Source organism: Eubalaena glacialis, chromosome 3 (genome assembly GCF_028564815.1).
Source record: "Eubalaena glacialis isolate mEubGla1 chromosome 3, mEubGla1.1.hap2.+ XY, whole genome shotgun sequence".
In the NCBI taxonomy this organism is placed as follows: domain Eukaryota; kingdom Metazoa; phylum Chordata; class Mammalia; order Artiodactyla; family Balaenidae; genus Eubalaena; species Eubalaena glacialis.
This window is the reverse complement of record NC_083718.1, coordinates 194,219,021-194,234,123: the sequence shown is the minus strand read 5'-3', so window position 1 is coordinate 194,234,123 and position 15,103 is coordinate 194,219,021. Positions and strand designations below refer to the sequence as shown.

Here is a 15,103-nt window from a genome sequence, read left to right as displayed (position 1 = left end):
GAAAAGTACCACAACTGACGTGAAAACTCAGTAGCAGGATTCAGAGGTGGATCTGATCAGGGAGAAGACAGAATCCGGGAACCCAAAGACGGGACAGTGGGGTCATCGAGGCTGAGGAACAGGAAGAAGAAAGGCTGAAGAAAAGTGAACAGAGCCTGAGGGGTCTGTGGGACACCATCAAGGGGCCAATATAGGCATTGTGGGGTCCTAGGAGGAGGAGAGAAAAGGGCAGAGAGAATATTTCAAAAAATAATGGCCGAAAGCTTCCCACATTCGATGAAAGGTATGATATAAACATCCAAGAAGTCCAACAAACCCCAAGTAGGATGAACTCAAAGAGACTCGTGTTGAGACACCTTATAATCGGACTGTTAAAGGCCAGAGAAAAAGAGAGAATCTTGACAGCAGCAAGAGAGAAATGACCCGTCACACACAAGGAGCCTCAGTAACATCATGGGCAGGTTGCTCATCAGACTCTTTGGAGGCGAGAGGGCCGTGAGCCCATTTATTCAAAGTGCTCAAGGAAGAAAAATGTCAGTCGAGAATCCTACAACCTTTAAAAGTGAGGAAGAAATCAAGACAGTCCCAGATAGACAAAAGCTGCGGGAGTTCCTCACCACAGACCCGCCTGCAGGAAATGCCCCAGCGAGCCCTGCAGGTGAGAGGGAAGGGCCCCAGACAGTAACTCCAGGCTCAGCAGAGGGAAACACATGGGCAATTATGGAAGCTGGTGTCACTGTCACAATGGTTTGTAACTGTACTTTTAGTTCCTACATGGTTTAAAACACTAATACATTTTTAAAAAAAGCAATTATTAGTCTGAAAGCTAGTGTTACTGTAACTTTGGTTTGTAACTCCACATTTTGTTTTCTATATAACTTAAGAAACCAATGCATTTAAAAATTTTAGTTCATGTTACTGGACACACAAGTTATACAAATGTAATTTTGTGACATCAACGACTGCGCAGAGTGGGAGCAAAGCTGTAAAGGAGCAGAGTTTTCGTAAGCTATCGAGGTCAGCTAATACAAACCCAAATCAGACCGTTATAACTCTAGGATGTTAAATGTAATCCTCATGGGAACCACAAAGAAAATACATAAAAGGGGATGAGAAAGGAATTTAAACACTTCACTGCATAAAATCAACTAAACATAAAGAAGACAGTAGCACAGGAAATGAGGGACAAAAGAGCTATACGGCAATGAAAACAAATAGCAAAATGACAGAAGCAAAGCCCTCCATAGCAATCAGCCTGAAAAAGGAAGGAAATCCTGACACAGGCTACAACACGGATGGACCTTGAGGGCACTGTGCTCAGTGAAATAAGCTGGTCACAAAAGGGAAAATACCATGTGATTCCACTTATATAAGGTACTTAGACTCATCAAATCTGTAGAGACAGAAAGCAGAATGGAGGACGCCAGGGGCTGGAGGGAGTGTTTAATGGGGACAGAGCTTCGGTTTTGCAAAACGAAGAGTTCTGGTGAGGGCTGCACAACAGTGTGAAAGTATTTAATACCCCTGAACTGTGCACCTAAAAAGGGTTAAGATGGTATATTCTATGCTACGTGTATTTTACCACAACTAAAGCCTGAAAAAAAGAGACTTAAGAACCTAATAATCAAATGCAATGTGTGAGCTTGACTGTATCCCAGCTTAAAAACCCACAGTTATAAAAGCTGGTTTGGGGACATTTCAGTACATTTGAATGTGCACTGGGTGATAGGTGATGGCTAGGAATGTGGTTAATTTTATTCGAGATGCTGACATTTTATAAGGATGGGTGTTGAGTGTTGTGATATTGCTAATTCACTTCGAAGTGGGCCAGCAAAAACAGACAGGTAGACAGCTGAAGTGCGTGCGGCAAATGTTGACAATGATTGGACTCTGGAAGTGGGTATATGGATATACATTGTACTATTCTTTCTGCTCTTCATTACTTTGAAATTTTTCTTAATTAAAAGAAAAAATCAATTCTGCACAGCAAAGGAAATCACCAACAAAATGAAAAGGCAACCTATGGAATGGGAGAAAATATTTACAAATCACACACCTGATAAAGGGTTAATATCCAAAATATATGAAGAACTCACACAACTGAATAGCAAAAACAAAAAAAACAAAACAAACAAACAAACAAAAAACCCCAATCTGATTTACAAATGGGCAGAGGAACTGAATAGATATTTTTCTAAAGAAGACATCCAAATGGCCAACAGGTACATGAAAGGTGCTCAGTATCACTAATCATCAGGGAAATGCAAATCAAAACCACAATGGGATATCACTTATACCGTTGGAATAGCTATTAACAAAAAGAAAGAAATAACAAGTGTTGGCGAGGATGTGGAGAAAAGGGAACCCTCGTGCACTGTTGGTGGGAATGTAATTAGTGCAACCACTACGGAAAACAGTATGGAGGTTCCTCAAAAAATTAAAAGTAGAATTACCATATGATCCCGCAATTCCACTTCTGGGTATTTATCCAAAGGCATGAAATCAGTATCATCAGAAGAGTTGTCTGCATGCCCATGTTCACTGAAGCACTATTTACAAAAGCCAAGACATGGAAGCAACCTAAGTGGCCATCGATGGATGGATGGATAAAGAAAATGTGGTACATATAAAATGGAACGTTATTCAGCCATTAAAAAGGAAACCTTGCTATTTGCGACAACCTGGATGGCACTGAGCTAAGTGAAATAAGTCAGGCAGAAAAGACAGATACTGTATGATCGCACTTATACGTGGAATCTAAAAAATGTGGAACTCACAGATACAAAAACAGATGGTGGTTCCCAGAGGCAGGGGTGGGGGTGGGCAAAATGGGTGAAGGGGGTCCAAAGGCACAAACTTCAGTTATAAGGTCTGGGGATGTAAGATGCAGCATGGTGACTATAGCTCAAAAAAAGAAAGGAATCAAAGGGACACCGCAGAGCTTTCAGGAGGAACAGGGTCTCCTCTGACCCGGGGTTCCTGCAATCTGGGCTCCACCCAGCGCAGGACTCGCCTGGACGTTCCCAGCATTGCCGCGGGTGCCCACCTCCCCAGACTGGACGCCTCAGGCCCCGGCCGCCCACCCTCCCAACCCGGACGCTTGGCGAGAACTCACGGAGCATTTCTTCGTTGAACATTTCAGTGGAACAGAAAACCTGCCCGTCTGAGCCAGAAACGAGACATTTCCTTCCAGATCTTTGTTTACCTAAAAAATAAAACCATCCAACCACCCACGTTTGCAGCTTTCCGCAGTGACATGTGCTGTCCGCACAGTCACAGCCACCACCCCCCCGCCCGAGGGAGGGGTCCACGGAGCGCGCCCCGCTCGGACCCGCTAGCGCGAGCCGTCACGCCTGCCAGCCAGCAACACAGAGGAGCCGCCTTGTCATCCTGCTAGCATTGAGGAACGTTCCAATATGTTTTGGGCATAAAACAGCCACACGGGGGCCTGCGTGACCCCTTCTGAGGCTGCCCCTCCTCCATCACAACACCCTGCGGAGCCTGGCGGGCAGCAGAGACCCCGATTCCACCCACCACCCTCTTGCGACAGGGTGAGGAAATCTCCTTTTCCACGGCTTGGTGTTGGGCTCAACACTCACCATGGGCTTGAAGGTGACAAGCACTTCACAGGACATGCCGGCTGACATAGGACCGGGGGGGTCAAAGCTGCAGGCACAGTGACGAAGGCAGGAGGTGAGCATCCTGCCTTCGTGGAGCCAGCCCAGCTGGAAGCCACTGTCCAAACAGCCGGCGCCCCAGCGGGGCTTTGGGACCCTCCCTCTCGCCCGTCCTGGGTGCTGAGCCCCTGCTGCCTCGCCGGGACTCAATTCACAGGAGATGCTCAAGGAACATCTGAGTGTCAGTTGTGTGAGTGAAGGGCTGAGGGAAGGAAGGAAGGGGGGGAGGGGGAGGGGGAAGGGAGGGAGGAGGAAGGGAGGGGGGAGGGAAGGAGGGAGGAAGGAGGCAAGTCCCCAGGGGCCAACTCCAGAGGGACAGATGCTCTGGGGTCAGCAGTGGTCACAGTTCCCCCGAGGACACGTGCCAGGCCTGAACCAAGGATCTAGGGTTTTAGGATCAAGGTCAGGTGTGTGAGACAGGTAGGGAGCTGGGACTGTGGGCCCTGCATTCAGCTGGAGCCCTCTGAGCCCCACTTTCAGTGAAAGACCCAGAAAAACAGCCCCACCTTCCCAGGGACACTTGGAGGGACTTGGTCTGGATTTGGGTGAGAAAAAGAAGCCCCCCACAAAATTTCTAACACAAAGTCCATTTTCACAAGGTTGGATTTTACCTATTGTACTTTGTATAGAAATACACAAGCTAAAAATTTAATACAAAAATCTGTCCCTGGCTGGCAGCGTCCCAGTGGCACCAGGCAGAAGCAAATCCAAAACTCCTCGGATTGGGAGGGAAGCATTTTGACGACAGACTAACAGAGTCCCGAGGATGGAGTCTCAGCCGTGGGAAGATCAGAACCCAGATTTCAAAGTCCGCGCACAGACCAGCACGAAACACGGCGAGGAGCAGGGCCAGACTCCCAAGGACATCAGGCAGTAGAAAGACGCAGAGAATTACAGGCGTGAGAAAAGAACAAGAAATACCAGCTGATCTGAAAAAGAACTTAGAATTTTCAGAAATGAGAAATACGGCAACTGAAATTAGACACATAATAAGCAATTTCAACAGCCGATTAGATACGACCAAGGAGAGAAGTAGTCAACAGAGGGACAGACCCCAGGAAACACTAAGAAACCTGCTCAGGGAGATGACGAGGCGGGGGGGATGTGAGACAGGCGTCAGGAGGTGTGGGGGGGGCACAGAATAGACAGGGTTCGAATTGGAGCACAGGGGCAGGTCTGTGAGGATGGGAGGTAGGCGACACCTGAAGGGACAGGGCAGAGAAGTGTCCACAGCTGCTCAAAGAGCTGAACCCTCCGATCGGGAAGCACAGGGAGTTCTAAGCAGCCCTAGGAAAGGTCAGTCCACGCCAGACACACTGTGGTAGACACGCAGGGCCCCAAGGGGAGGGCAAGCTCACGGCAACCTGCGGAAAAAGCTCGATAACCTACAAAGACAGGGGATCGGACGGAACAGCCACAGCAGAAAACGGGAGACAGGGGAGTAAGGTCCTCAAAGTGTCAGAGGAAATGCTGCCAATAAAAAATTCTTGCTCCAGGCTTGGGGAGGGGCGCCTCAGGGTGGCCTAGGTGACAGTGACCACCCGACTCTGGGCCTCTGCCGACTCCTCCAGAAACCCGCAGCTCAACAGGAAGAACTAGCAACACAGGAAAGCCCCCCCGCTGTCAGCACGCCTGGAAGGCGGAGAACACGCGGGCGATAAACACGTGAGCCTCTGCAGATCCCGCGTCCGGGCCACAGTCGGCACGGAACGGGACAGCGTGTCCTACTCGGGGAGGCTGACCAGAGCTGTGGTCAGTGACGTGGACTCAGGGAGCAGCCCCGGAAAGGCCCCTGGGGGCAGAGGGCAGGGCCTTGGAGGCTGCAGCGCTCACAGCAGGAGCCGTGCAGAACTGGAAACTCAAGAGCCCCTGGGACCTCCAAACTGATGACAGAAGCTGGAGAAACCAGGACGGGGAGGAGAAAAAACTCTTAACGGGAAGGGCAAAATGCTCAAGGAGCAGAAGAGAAGAGGGTCCCGCAGAAGACACAGCAACGGTCATTACAAAAAAAATGAGGGAAAAACAAAATAGGAAAGAAGGAAGGATTACAGGGACCAGAAAGAAAATCAGACACAGAAGAGGGCCCAAGTCAGATATCAGTGGGGTCTCAAAGGAAGAAACCTGAAACACTGGAACAGAGTAAAGATTTAAATACATTTGACCCACCTCCTAGAGTAATGAAAATAACAGAAATAAACAAATGGGACCTAATTAAACTTAAAAGCTTTTGCACAGCAAAGGAAACCATAAACAAGATGAAAAGACAACCCTCAGAATGGGAGAAAATATTTGCAAATGAAGCAACGGACAAAGGATTAATCTCCAAAATATACAAACAGCTCGTGGAGCTCAATATCAAAAAATACAAACAACCTAAATAAAAAATGGGTGGAAGACCTAAACAGACATTTCGCCAAAGAAGACATAACAGATGGCCAAAAGGTACATGAAAAGATTCTCAACATCACTAATCATTAGAGAAATGCAAATCAAAACTACAATGAGGTATCACCTCACACCGGTTAGAATATCACCTCATACCAGTTAGAATGGGTATCATCAGAAAATCTACAAACAACAAATGCTGGAGAGGGTGTGGACAAAAGGGAACCCTCTTGCACTGTTGGCGGGAATGTAAATTGATACAGCCACTATGGAGAACAGTATGGAGGTTTCTTAAAAAACTAACAATAGAATTACCATATGACCTAGCAATCCCACTACTGGGCATATACCCTGAGAAAACCATAATTCTAAAGGACACATGTACTCCAATGTTCATTGCAGCATTATTTACAATAGCCAGGACATGGAACCAACCTAAATATCCATGGACAGATGAATGGATAAAGAAGTTGTGGTACATATATACAATGGAATATTACTCAGCCATAAAAAGGAACGAAATTGGGTCATTTGTAGAGATGTGGATGGATCTAGAGTCTGTCATACAGAATGAAGTAAGTCAGAAAGAGAAAAACAAATACCGTATATTAATGCATATATATGGAATCTAGAAAAATGGTACAGGTGAACCTATCTACAGAGCAGGAATAGAGACACAGACGTAGAGAACGGACATGTGGACATAGTGGGGGGAAGGGGAGGGTGGGACAAACTGGGATACTAGGTTTGACATAAATACGCTACCATGTGTAAAATAGCTAGCTAGTGGGAACCTCCTGTACAGCACAGCGAGCTCAGCTCGGTGCTCTGTGACGACCTAGATGGGTGGGATGGTGGGGGGGTAGGAGGGAGGTCCAAGAGGAAGGGGATGTATGTAGACATATAGCTGATTCACTTCATTGTACAGTAGAAACTAACACAACATTGTAAAGCAATTTTACTCCAATTAAAAAAAAAAAGAATTATTGGATACAATTTAAAAAAAAAAAAAAATTTAAATACAGGGCTTCCCTGGTGGCGCAGTGGTTGAGAATCTGCCTGCTAATGCAGAGGACACGGGTTCGAGCCCTGGTCTGGGAAGATCCCACATGCCGCGGAGCAACTGGGCCCGTGAGCCACAACTACTGAGCCTGCGCGTCTGGAGCCTGTGCTCCGCAACAAGAGAGGCCGCGATAGTGAGAGGCCCGCGCACCGCGATGAGGAGTGGCCCCCGCTTGCCACAACTAGAGAAAGCCCTCGCCCAGAAATGAAGACCCAACACAGCCAAAAATAAATAAATAAATAAATTAATTAATTTAAAAAAAAAACCTTAAATACAGAGTTCAAGTACACAGTCCTGAAATAAAAGATGGCTTTTTTCTTCACCTTGAAAAGGCACAAGGCCCTCCAGGGAAATCTTACCCAGAGTGGTCAACCTCAAAACACAATGAAGGGGAAAACATCAAGCCATTTATCAGGGAAAACTGGGCTGGTCTCAGGAAGGCGGAGGAGCCACTTTACAAAATGCCCACGGGGACCAAGCTGAAGGTTTTGTGCCCAAAATGTGGGTCAAATAAAAAGGCTCTGATAACAGTTGCAGGGACTGAAGCACCCCCCACCCCGACGTGCCACCCGCCTCCCCCCCCCAACCCCTAGTACTCGATGTGGATGAAGTCCCGGAGGCTCTCCTCCACGCCCACCAGCTTGCAGTAGTTAATCGTGTAGGTGGCGTTAATCAGCGTGATCTTTTTCTTGTACACTTTGCCGATATCAAAGTCCTAGGAAAAGCAGATAAAAAGTTACTGCTCCAAGTTTTCTGGCGAATGCTTCTCCGCACCTGACATCCCCGCCTGGGAGATGGGGACACCCTCCATGGTCTCGTAGGACCCCCGCCTCGGGCAGGAAGCGGCCTCCTGGGGACCAGCGGGTGGGGGTCCCCCAGCAAAGGGTCGGGTGGTGCCTGGTTCCTCCAGAGGGACCAGGAAGGTGTGACATCCCAGCCCCCCAGGACGATCGCCCTCCTGGGGCTAGTGTCTGACCCCTCGTGCGAGACCGGGCCCTGTCCCCTCAGCCCCAGGCGAGGACCCTGGGCTCACCTTGAAGTGGACGAGCTTGGGCTTGCTGTTGAAGGGACACCCTCTGAACTCGCGCCTGGACGCCACCTGCTTGCGGATCACCCCGCTGTGCAGCCGCTGCACAGTGCGCGCCAGGACGTCCTTGTCCATCTTCGTTCCGCCCACGGGCTTCTGGTCCATGTCCTCCTTGGGCACCTGCGGTTTTGCGGGGACAGTGGCCGGCTCGGGAGCCCCCCCCCAGGCCTCCCCAAGGTCAGTTGCGGAGTAAAGGAAATGGACAGCCCGGAGCCGGGGGCCACCACGGCCGCACGGGGCCGGGGTGGGGTGGGGCGAACGTGTGATGCCCGAGGGGGGGGGGACACCAGCAAGGCGGGGGAGGGGGTATGGCAGGGTCAGGGGAGAAACAAGGGGCCGAGCAGGACCGTCCAAGATCCGGCGGATTTCCAGGAAATAATGGCAGAGGAGCATTTTCTAGATTTTAAAATCAGGCCAAGAGAAAGTTCTTGAAAAGCTCTACAGGAAGCAACATTTTTTCAGTGGCACAAATAAAGTTGCCTCCCTGACCGGCTTAGTGACTTGAAGAGGGACCCTCTGGGGGCCTGTTGGCCCAGGGGCTGGCATCCTCCTGCCTCGCTCTCCTGGGTGGGAGCCGGCCTGCTGACCGGTGGTCCCGAGGGAGTGGCCGGGCCTGAGCAGAGCAGCGGCAGGCCTCCTCAGAACCAGCGGAACCAAAATGGCTTTGCCCTCAGAGCAATGGGAACCAACTTGTACACAGACCAAGGGCGGGCGATGTCCTCCCAGGTGGCCGCGGGCCTTGGCTGACCAGTGCAGGGACAGAGCCAGAGCCTGTGTCCTGCCACGTGCAGTGGACACTCACTAACTTCTCGGCTCGCAGAGCTGTGCCTGCCCTTTTAGAACCAGGACGACCAGTGCTCTGGATAGTGCGTGTTTCCTGACAAAAGGCCGTCAAAGGAAGTGTGAACTCATGCATTTTTCTAGCAACACACTTCCCCAGTAGTAAGCTGGAGAATTAGGGCTCGGCCCCCACCTCTCGAGCCCCCTGCCTGCATCCCTCTGTGTGTGGCCACCACTGGCCCTGTGGTTGTTTGGGAGGGAGGTGGCTGGGAGGAACCGCAGAGCAGCCCCCGCGAGGGGGGCCGCCACGGTCGCCAGGACAGGGAGGAGACGTGGGAGACGGATGAAAAGATGTGGCCGCGTGTCCGAGGGGCTACCTGGTACGGCTTGTAGTCCTCCTTCCAGAGCCCGGGGATCTCCGGCCGAGCTAGTGTCTCCTCCGCCCGGCCAAGGCTCCCCCCGTCCGCTTGGACGGACTCGCTGGACACGGCCTTCACCAGCAGAGAGGCTTGGGGTAACGCAGACCTGCCCTCCTGGAGTTGGGGAGAGGAACGCAACAGCTTATTCTAGAGAAGAGAGATTGTACTGACCGGGAGGAAGAAAGTACGAACCCTCGGAACTCCAGGGCCTTGGCAGACAACCCAGCCCCGCCTGCACTCAGAGACCAGAGCACACACGCGTTTGCAACTTCTATTTACAGCATGAGTGCCTCTACACATCGTGAAAGCCTGGTCTCCAATGCCCACAAGAGCCACAAAACACTGACTTATGGACACGCCGGAACCCCCTTCACGGACCCTCAGCTGCTCTAGGGCCAGACGGGGCCTCCCTCTGGGGACATCAGGCTGGCACAGGGACAAGGACGGAGGGTGACGTTGCTGCAGGCGTGAGAAAGGCCCCACGCGGAGAAGGGCAGGAGCACGGCTGGGGGTGAGGGGACAGAGAGGCGCGGCTTCGGGGGCCACCCACGAAGCAGCCTGGGGGTCGCGGCTGGCAGCGCATTGCTGGAGCCAGTGACCTGGGCCTTCAGGCTGGGGGCGCACAGGGCAGAAGCAGAAGGGCTGCCGGGCTCAGGATGGGGTCCCGATGTCCCTACCCCACACCCTCAGGGACAGGTAAGCAGGTCACCTACGGGGCGACCGGCACAGGGCCGGCCCTCTATGTGAGGACTGAGTGCAGGAATGGAGGGAGGCGGCCCGGCTCCGGGGCGAACATGTGTGGGGGGTGGACGGGGGCACACGTCTCCCCTGGGCCGTGACGGGCCTTTGGTCACCAGCCTGGCTCTGGCATCTGGGGACAGGTAAGGTGGCCCAAGACAATCCTGTTCGGGGGACATGTGGCGGTGGGGGGCTGCGTCCCCAGGCGGGCAAGGCGCCGGAGACCAGGGGGGAGCCGCGAGGGACATCGAACACGGGCACCGGGGCTGGGGCCGCCCGGCGACCAGAGGCTGTGCCTGCGCCCGGGCGAAGGGGCGGAGGGGCAGGAGCGCTGTCCGTGGTCCTGATCTGCGCTGGCCGGTGCGGTCCAGCGTAGCAGGGGCGTCCGCTCACCGGGGGGCAGCAGGGCGGGCCCGCCGTGCTCTTCCCGGCATGGAAGGCGGCCACGTAGCTCCAGGTCCGGCCCCTCAGGGCCGGCCGGCCCGCGGGTCTGGGGGGCGGGGGCCGCTGCTTCCTCCTGCCCTCCTCCGCCTCCTCCTTCGAGATCCGCCGCACGATCTCGTGCTTCCTGAGCTTCTGCTCCTCCGCGAAGGCGCTGCGGGAAACGCCGTCTGGGCTGACAGCCAGCTGCGCCCGGACGCCGAGAGGCTCGGCCCGCAGGAGCCGACGGAGGGAGCCCAGGAGCGCGGCCGGGCCAGAGAGCCGGGACGCGAACCTCCGGCCCAGCGCCGTCCCCGCCACAAGCCTCGACCCCGTGAGCCGCCGCGTCCCCCGCTCCGGGTTCCCAGGCGCCGCTGGGCGCCCTGAGGCTCAGACCAGGGCAGCCTCAGGGCTGGAGGCCGGTCACTCAGTCAGTCATGCCCGCTGCTCCTTGCTGGCGCCTCCCACCTGCCAGGACTAAGGGCTCCAAGGCAGGAGGAGGTGCCCCCGGGACCGCTGCGGGCCGGCGATGACCCAACGCCGGGGCTGGCACTCAGGGCACCGCGACTCCCCAGTGACAGGACCGGGCGGCCACACCTGGGCAGGTGCTGACAGTGACCACGATGGGCGGGGCTGCTCATGGGGGAAGGGACAGGCCCTCCAGGATGAAGAGGAAGTGACAGAACCTTGTGTGCAAGGCTGGGCTGAGGCGGGAGAGGCGGCCACCTCACTCTTGCATCTTGGGAAGCCCCCGGGGGGACCCCTGTCTCTCAGGTCCGCTGCAGCCTGGGGAGCTGAGAACGGGGAACTTGCAGGCTGAGGGGATCTTAGGGGATGACGGGGTGCTGCGTGGACTGAGGCAGCACTGAGCCCCGGTTTGGGGGAGCCCAGAAAGTGAGCCCCGGTTGCCAGCAGCCTCTGGGAGGGAGGAGGCGACGGGTGGTGGATGCCCGGGGCAGCAGGGGCAGTGGGGGCTGTGCCTGAGGCCCAGGAGAGGTCCCGCCTGCTGGGGGCTGGAGAGCAAGGTGTGGAGGGCGGGGCTTGCAGGATGGGCTGGGGGGGAGGGGGAGGCCCAGGGAGAGAGGCAGCCTCGCCGCCGCAGGTTGTGACAGACACACCCGCCCACCGCTCTGGGATGCCGCCCCGCCAGGCCCTCACCGGTTCTGGGCCTCCAGCTCCCGGCGCCGGCGTTGATGGCAAAAGTGCTTGAAAGCGTCCCCACCTTGGGCCAAAATCACCTCCTTCTCGGCCTGGGCCTTCTGTTCCGCCAGCTCTGCCTTGGCCTGGTCCCATGCTTGAAATTTCCGGAGTGTCTCCTTGGGAATAGAGAACACGGAGGTGCCAGCCTCCGCAGGTGCGCGCGTGCACAATGGAGCTTTCTGTGGGCTGGGTGCCCTCAAATCGTACCAGAGATGCCGGAGGTCAACGTTTGTGGAGATCACCACTGCTCCCACCTGCACTCTCCTCCTGCAGCTGCCCCCTCCCCAAAATCCTCAGGGGCTTCCCGAGGCCAGAGCCCCGCCGTCTCCACTAGACTGACGGCTCCCTGCGCATCCCTCCCCGCTTCCCTGGTCTAACTGCCCCCCAGGCCCCGGGGGGTATCACTTCCCCGGGGAAGGCCCAGGGCTCCAGCACTCGCCGAGCCGAGCCCGGGTCCCCCTGGAGCGCGGGAGCCTGTCCAAGGGCAGGTGGGCGCGTCCTGAGGGGGTCGGCAGGTGGCGGCAGTCCTACCCGGCTGGCGGAGATGCTGTTCTTCAGGGCCAGCACGGCGTCCCTGCGCCTGCGCATGCGCTCGCGGGCCTCCAGCGCCTCTTCCCGCTGCTGCTCGCGGACCCTGGCGGGAGGACCTGGTCATGCCCCGCGGGCACCGGGTGGGAGGAGCCGCAAGGAAGCAGCCAAGCGCGGTGACGTTAAAGGCAAGTGTGAGAGAGCGGGGCGGCGCGTGAACCGCGAGGAAACGTGAAACCCGGTTCTCTAGACTGGAGTCCTCGTCTGAAAACAATGGCCGTCAGCTCAAAACTGAAAACACACGTTTATCCTTCTGGGTGATGAGCTGACGGCTCCATGATAAAATTGGAGAATTCCAAAGCGAAGGCAACTGATCCACTTTCTCAGGTCTTCCCTGTGTGGGCGGGGGTGGGGTGAGGGGAGGGGCAGGAGGAGAGCCGCGGAGAGAAGAGAGCCGCTGTACCTCCCCAGGGAGGCCTTCAGGAACTTCACGGCCTTCCGATGGTTCTTCTGGGCGTCTTCCACCAGCTTCTGGCGCCTGAGCCCGCGCTCCGTCTGCAGGCACACGGATCTCCTGCAGGTACACGGGGCAGCGGGAACAGGGACACGTCCTGTGCAGGCTCGGCCGCAGAGGGCCCGGGACCAGGGCCAAGTGCGTGAGGAGGGAGGGCCCTGCGCTGTGCCTGGTAGGGGGCGGGGCCGTGGGGACCCTGTGCGTGTCCACAGGCTCGGATCCCACGGAAGCAGCAGGAAGATCTGGCAACGGGTTGGACGAGGTGTGGAGTGGGAGCAGGAGGGCCTGTGAGGACCCCCGTGCGGGGGCGAGGGCGGGAGGGCCCCTGGGGTGGGAGGGCAGGCCTGCAGCACACCTGGTCCACCTGCCCCGCCCTCAGAAGCAGCTGCCCGCGGCGAACGGGCGGTGTCGGGGCCTCAGGAGGACAGGCCACAAGGAGCGGCCAGAGCTGGGAAGAGGGCGGGGCGCCCAGGAGGGAAGCGGCCATCAGGTCAGGGAGCGAGCGTGGCCCAAGCCACTCTGCCCAGGCTGGGGCTGGGTGGGCAGGGGCGTAGGCATGGGCGGGGTGGGCGCAGGCGTGGGCTGGGGGGGTCGCAGGCGTGGGGGGGCCGCAGGCGTGGGCCTGGGGGGGGTCGCAGGCGTGGGCCGTGAGGGGGCGCAGGCGTGGGCTGGGGGGGTCGCAGGCGTGGGGGGGCCGCAGGCGTGGGCCGTGAGGGGGCGCAGGCGTGGGCGGGGCGGGCGCAGGCGTGGGCCCGGTGGGGCGCAGGCGTGGGCCGGGGGGCCCCAGGCCTGGACCTACCGCACCCGCAGCAGCCGGTTCCGCTCTGCCTTCCCCGAGGCCCCCCTCTCCCGGAGGCACCTCCTGGCAGCCGGGGCCTCCGCTCGGGCCGACTTGCGGGTGTCCTCCAGCTGCCTCTCCTGGATCTCGATGTGCCACATGGCGCTCCTTGCAAACGGGAGGCGCTTCTGTTTACGCTGGCAAAGGGGTTGGAGAGCTGGGCCACGCCCCCCGCGCAGCGTCCACTCCAGGGCTCCGCCACCGAGTCTGACCAACACCCAGGCCCCTTGTCTCCCGCAACACCACCCTGCTCTGCCCCTGCAGCCCTGCTCTCTGGGCCCAGGGACGCAGTGACTGTGCCACGTGGCACCCGCCACGAGCTTCATGCTTTGCTTACGTGCCTCTCATTCCCGTGAAAACAGGCTCCCCGAGGCAGGGACTCCAAGTGTTTTACTCACTGCTGACCCTACATGCTTACATCGGGGTCTGGCACTCAGCAGGTGCTCAGTGACCGTGAGTGACGCCGTCTAAGCCACCGAGCCCCAAGTTCACACGTGCCCCTGAAGGAAGCCCTTGGGGACAGCAGACGCCTGCTGCGTGGCCCGCCTGCCCTCAGCCCACACTTGAGGGGACTCATCGACGTCCCTGCGGCCTGGGGTGCCCTTGAGCCTGGGCACACAGACTCTGGCAGCAACACAGGAGGGCCCTGAAGGCACGTCCCCCCGAGAATAGGTTCAAGGGGTCACTACGTTGTGCAAGGGGATGCTGACTAGGAAGGGGAACCGGGTGGGCTTCCAACGGGAGCCAGTGAGACCCCCGGGCTGCCCTGCTCAGGGGTGAAGCAGACAGCAGTGGACTCTACGGCCATGAAGGGAGACACCGGCCACGCACGAGGACATGAATGCCTCTCATGGCTGCTGTGTGGCATGGAGGAGATGGGCACGGGGAGTAAACACTGCAGGGTCTGCACACACTCAACACTAAGGGGCAGAGGACACCCGCGGTCGCCTGGGGTCAGCACTGCTGACGGACAGGATGCACAAGGGACGTTTGACATGCATTTTCCTGCATGTAAATTAGACCTAAATAAAGCTGATTAAAAAGAAAGTAAATGGGCAGCAGCCACGCCCACATGAGGAGGGGCAGGCAGGTGGGCTACGGGGGGTCAGGGCCGGCCGCAGCGGGGCAGGGTCAGCAGAGTGGTACTTGGCGGGAGGAGAAGCGAGCGAAAACACTGAAGGTAATGAGAGACAGGTTCCAACTGTTGGAGAAGAAGTGTCCCATCAGACAGGGGAGATGAGGGTGCACCTCTGGTCCTGTTGGAGCTGGAATCACGGGTGCCAACTCCTGGTTCTAACGCAGACACAGACGTGCACGTGCTTCCCAGTAGGTCCACCTGGCGCCCAGCCCTAGGTCCCTAAACACCACTCTCCCCTGTGAGAAACCAAGGCTCCGGCTTGGTCCGGACAACCGGCTAGGTCCAGGACTGGGGCGGACAGGAACAAGTGGGCTAG

The 15,103-nt window shown here is 56.6% G+C and overlaps 1 protein-coding gene across 1 annotated transcript in view; it reads right to left on the bottom strand.

Annotated features, from left to right (window-relative positions):
- Positions 1–15,103, bottom strand: part of CFAP74 (cilia and flagella associated protein 74) — an 85,642-nt gene that overhangs the window by 40,995 nt on the left and 29,544 nt on the right. The window contains exons 7-16 of the mRNA XM_061187180.1: positions 13,611–13,757; positions 12,761–12,871; positions 12,301–12,403; positions 11,728–11,885; positions 10,567–10,744; positions 9,370–9,552; positions 8,159–8,332; positions 7,722–7,840; positions 3,600–3,666; positions 3,116–3,205 (exon numbers count right to left, since the gene is read on the bottom strand). Of these exons, the coding sequence (XP_061043163.1) occupies positions 3,116–3,205; positions 3,600–3,666; positions 7,722–7,840; positions 8,159–8,332; positions 9,370–9,552; positions 10,567–10,744; positions 11,728–11,885; positions 12,301–12,403; positions 12,761–12,871; positions 13,611–13,757 (1,330 nt within the window). The remainder of the gene's footprint in view (positions 1–3,115; positions 3,206–3,599; positions 3,667–7,721; positions 7,841–8,158; positions 8,333–9,369; positions 9,553–10,566; positions 10,745–11,727; positions 11,886–12,300; positions 12,404–12,760; positions 12,872–13,610; positions 13,758–15,103) is intronic.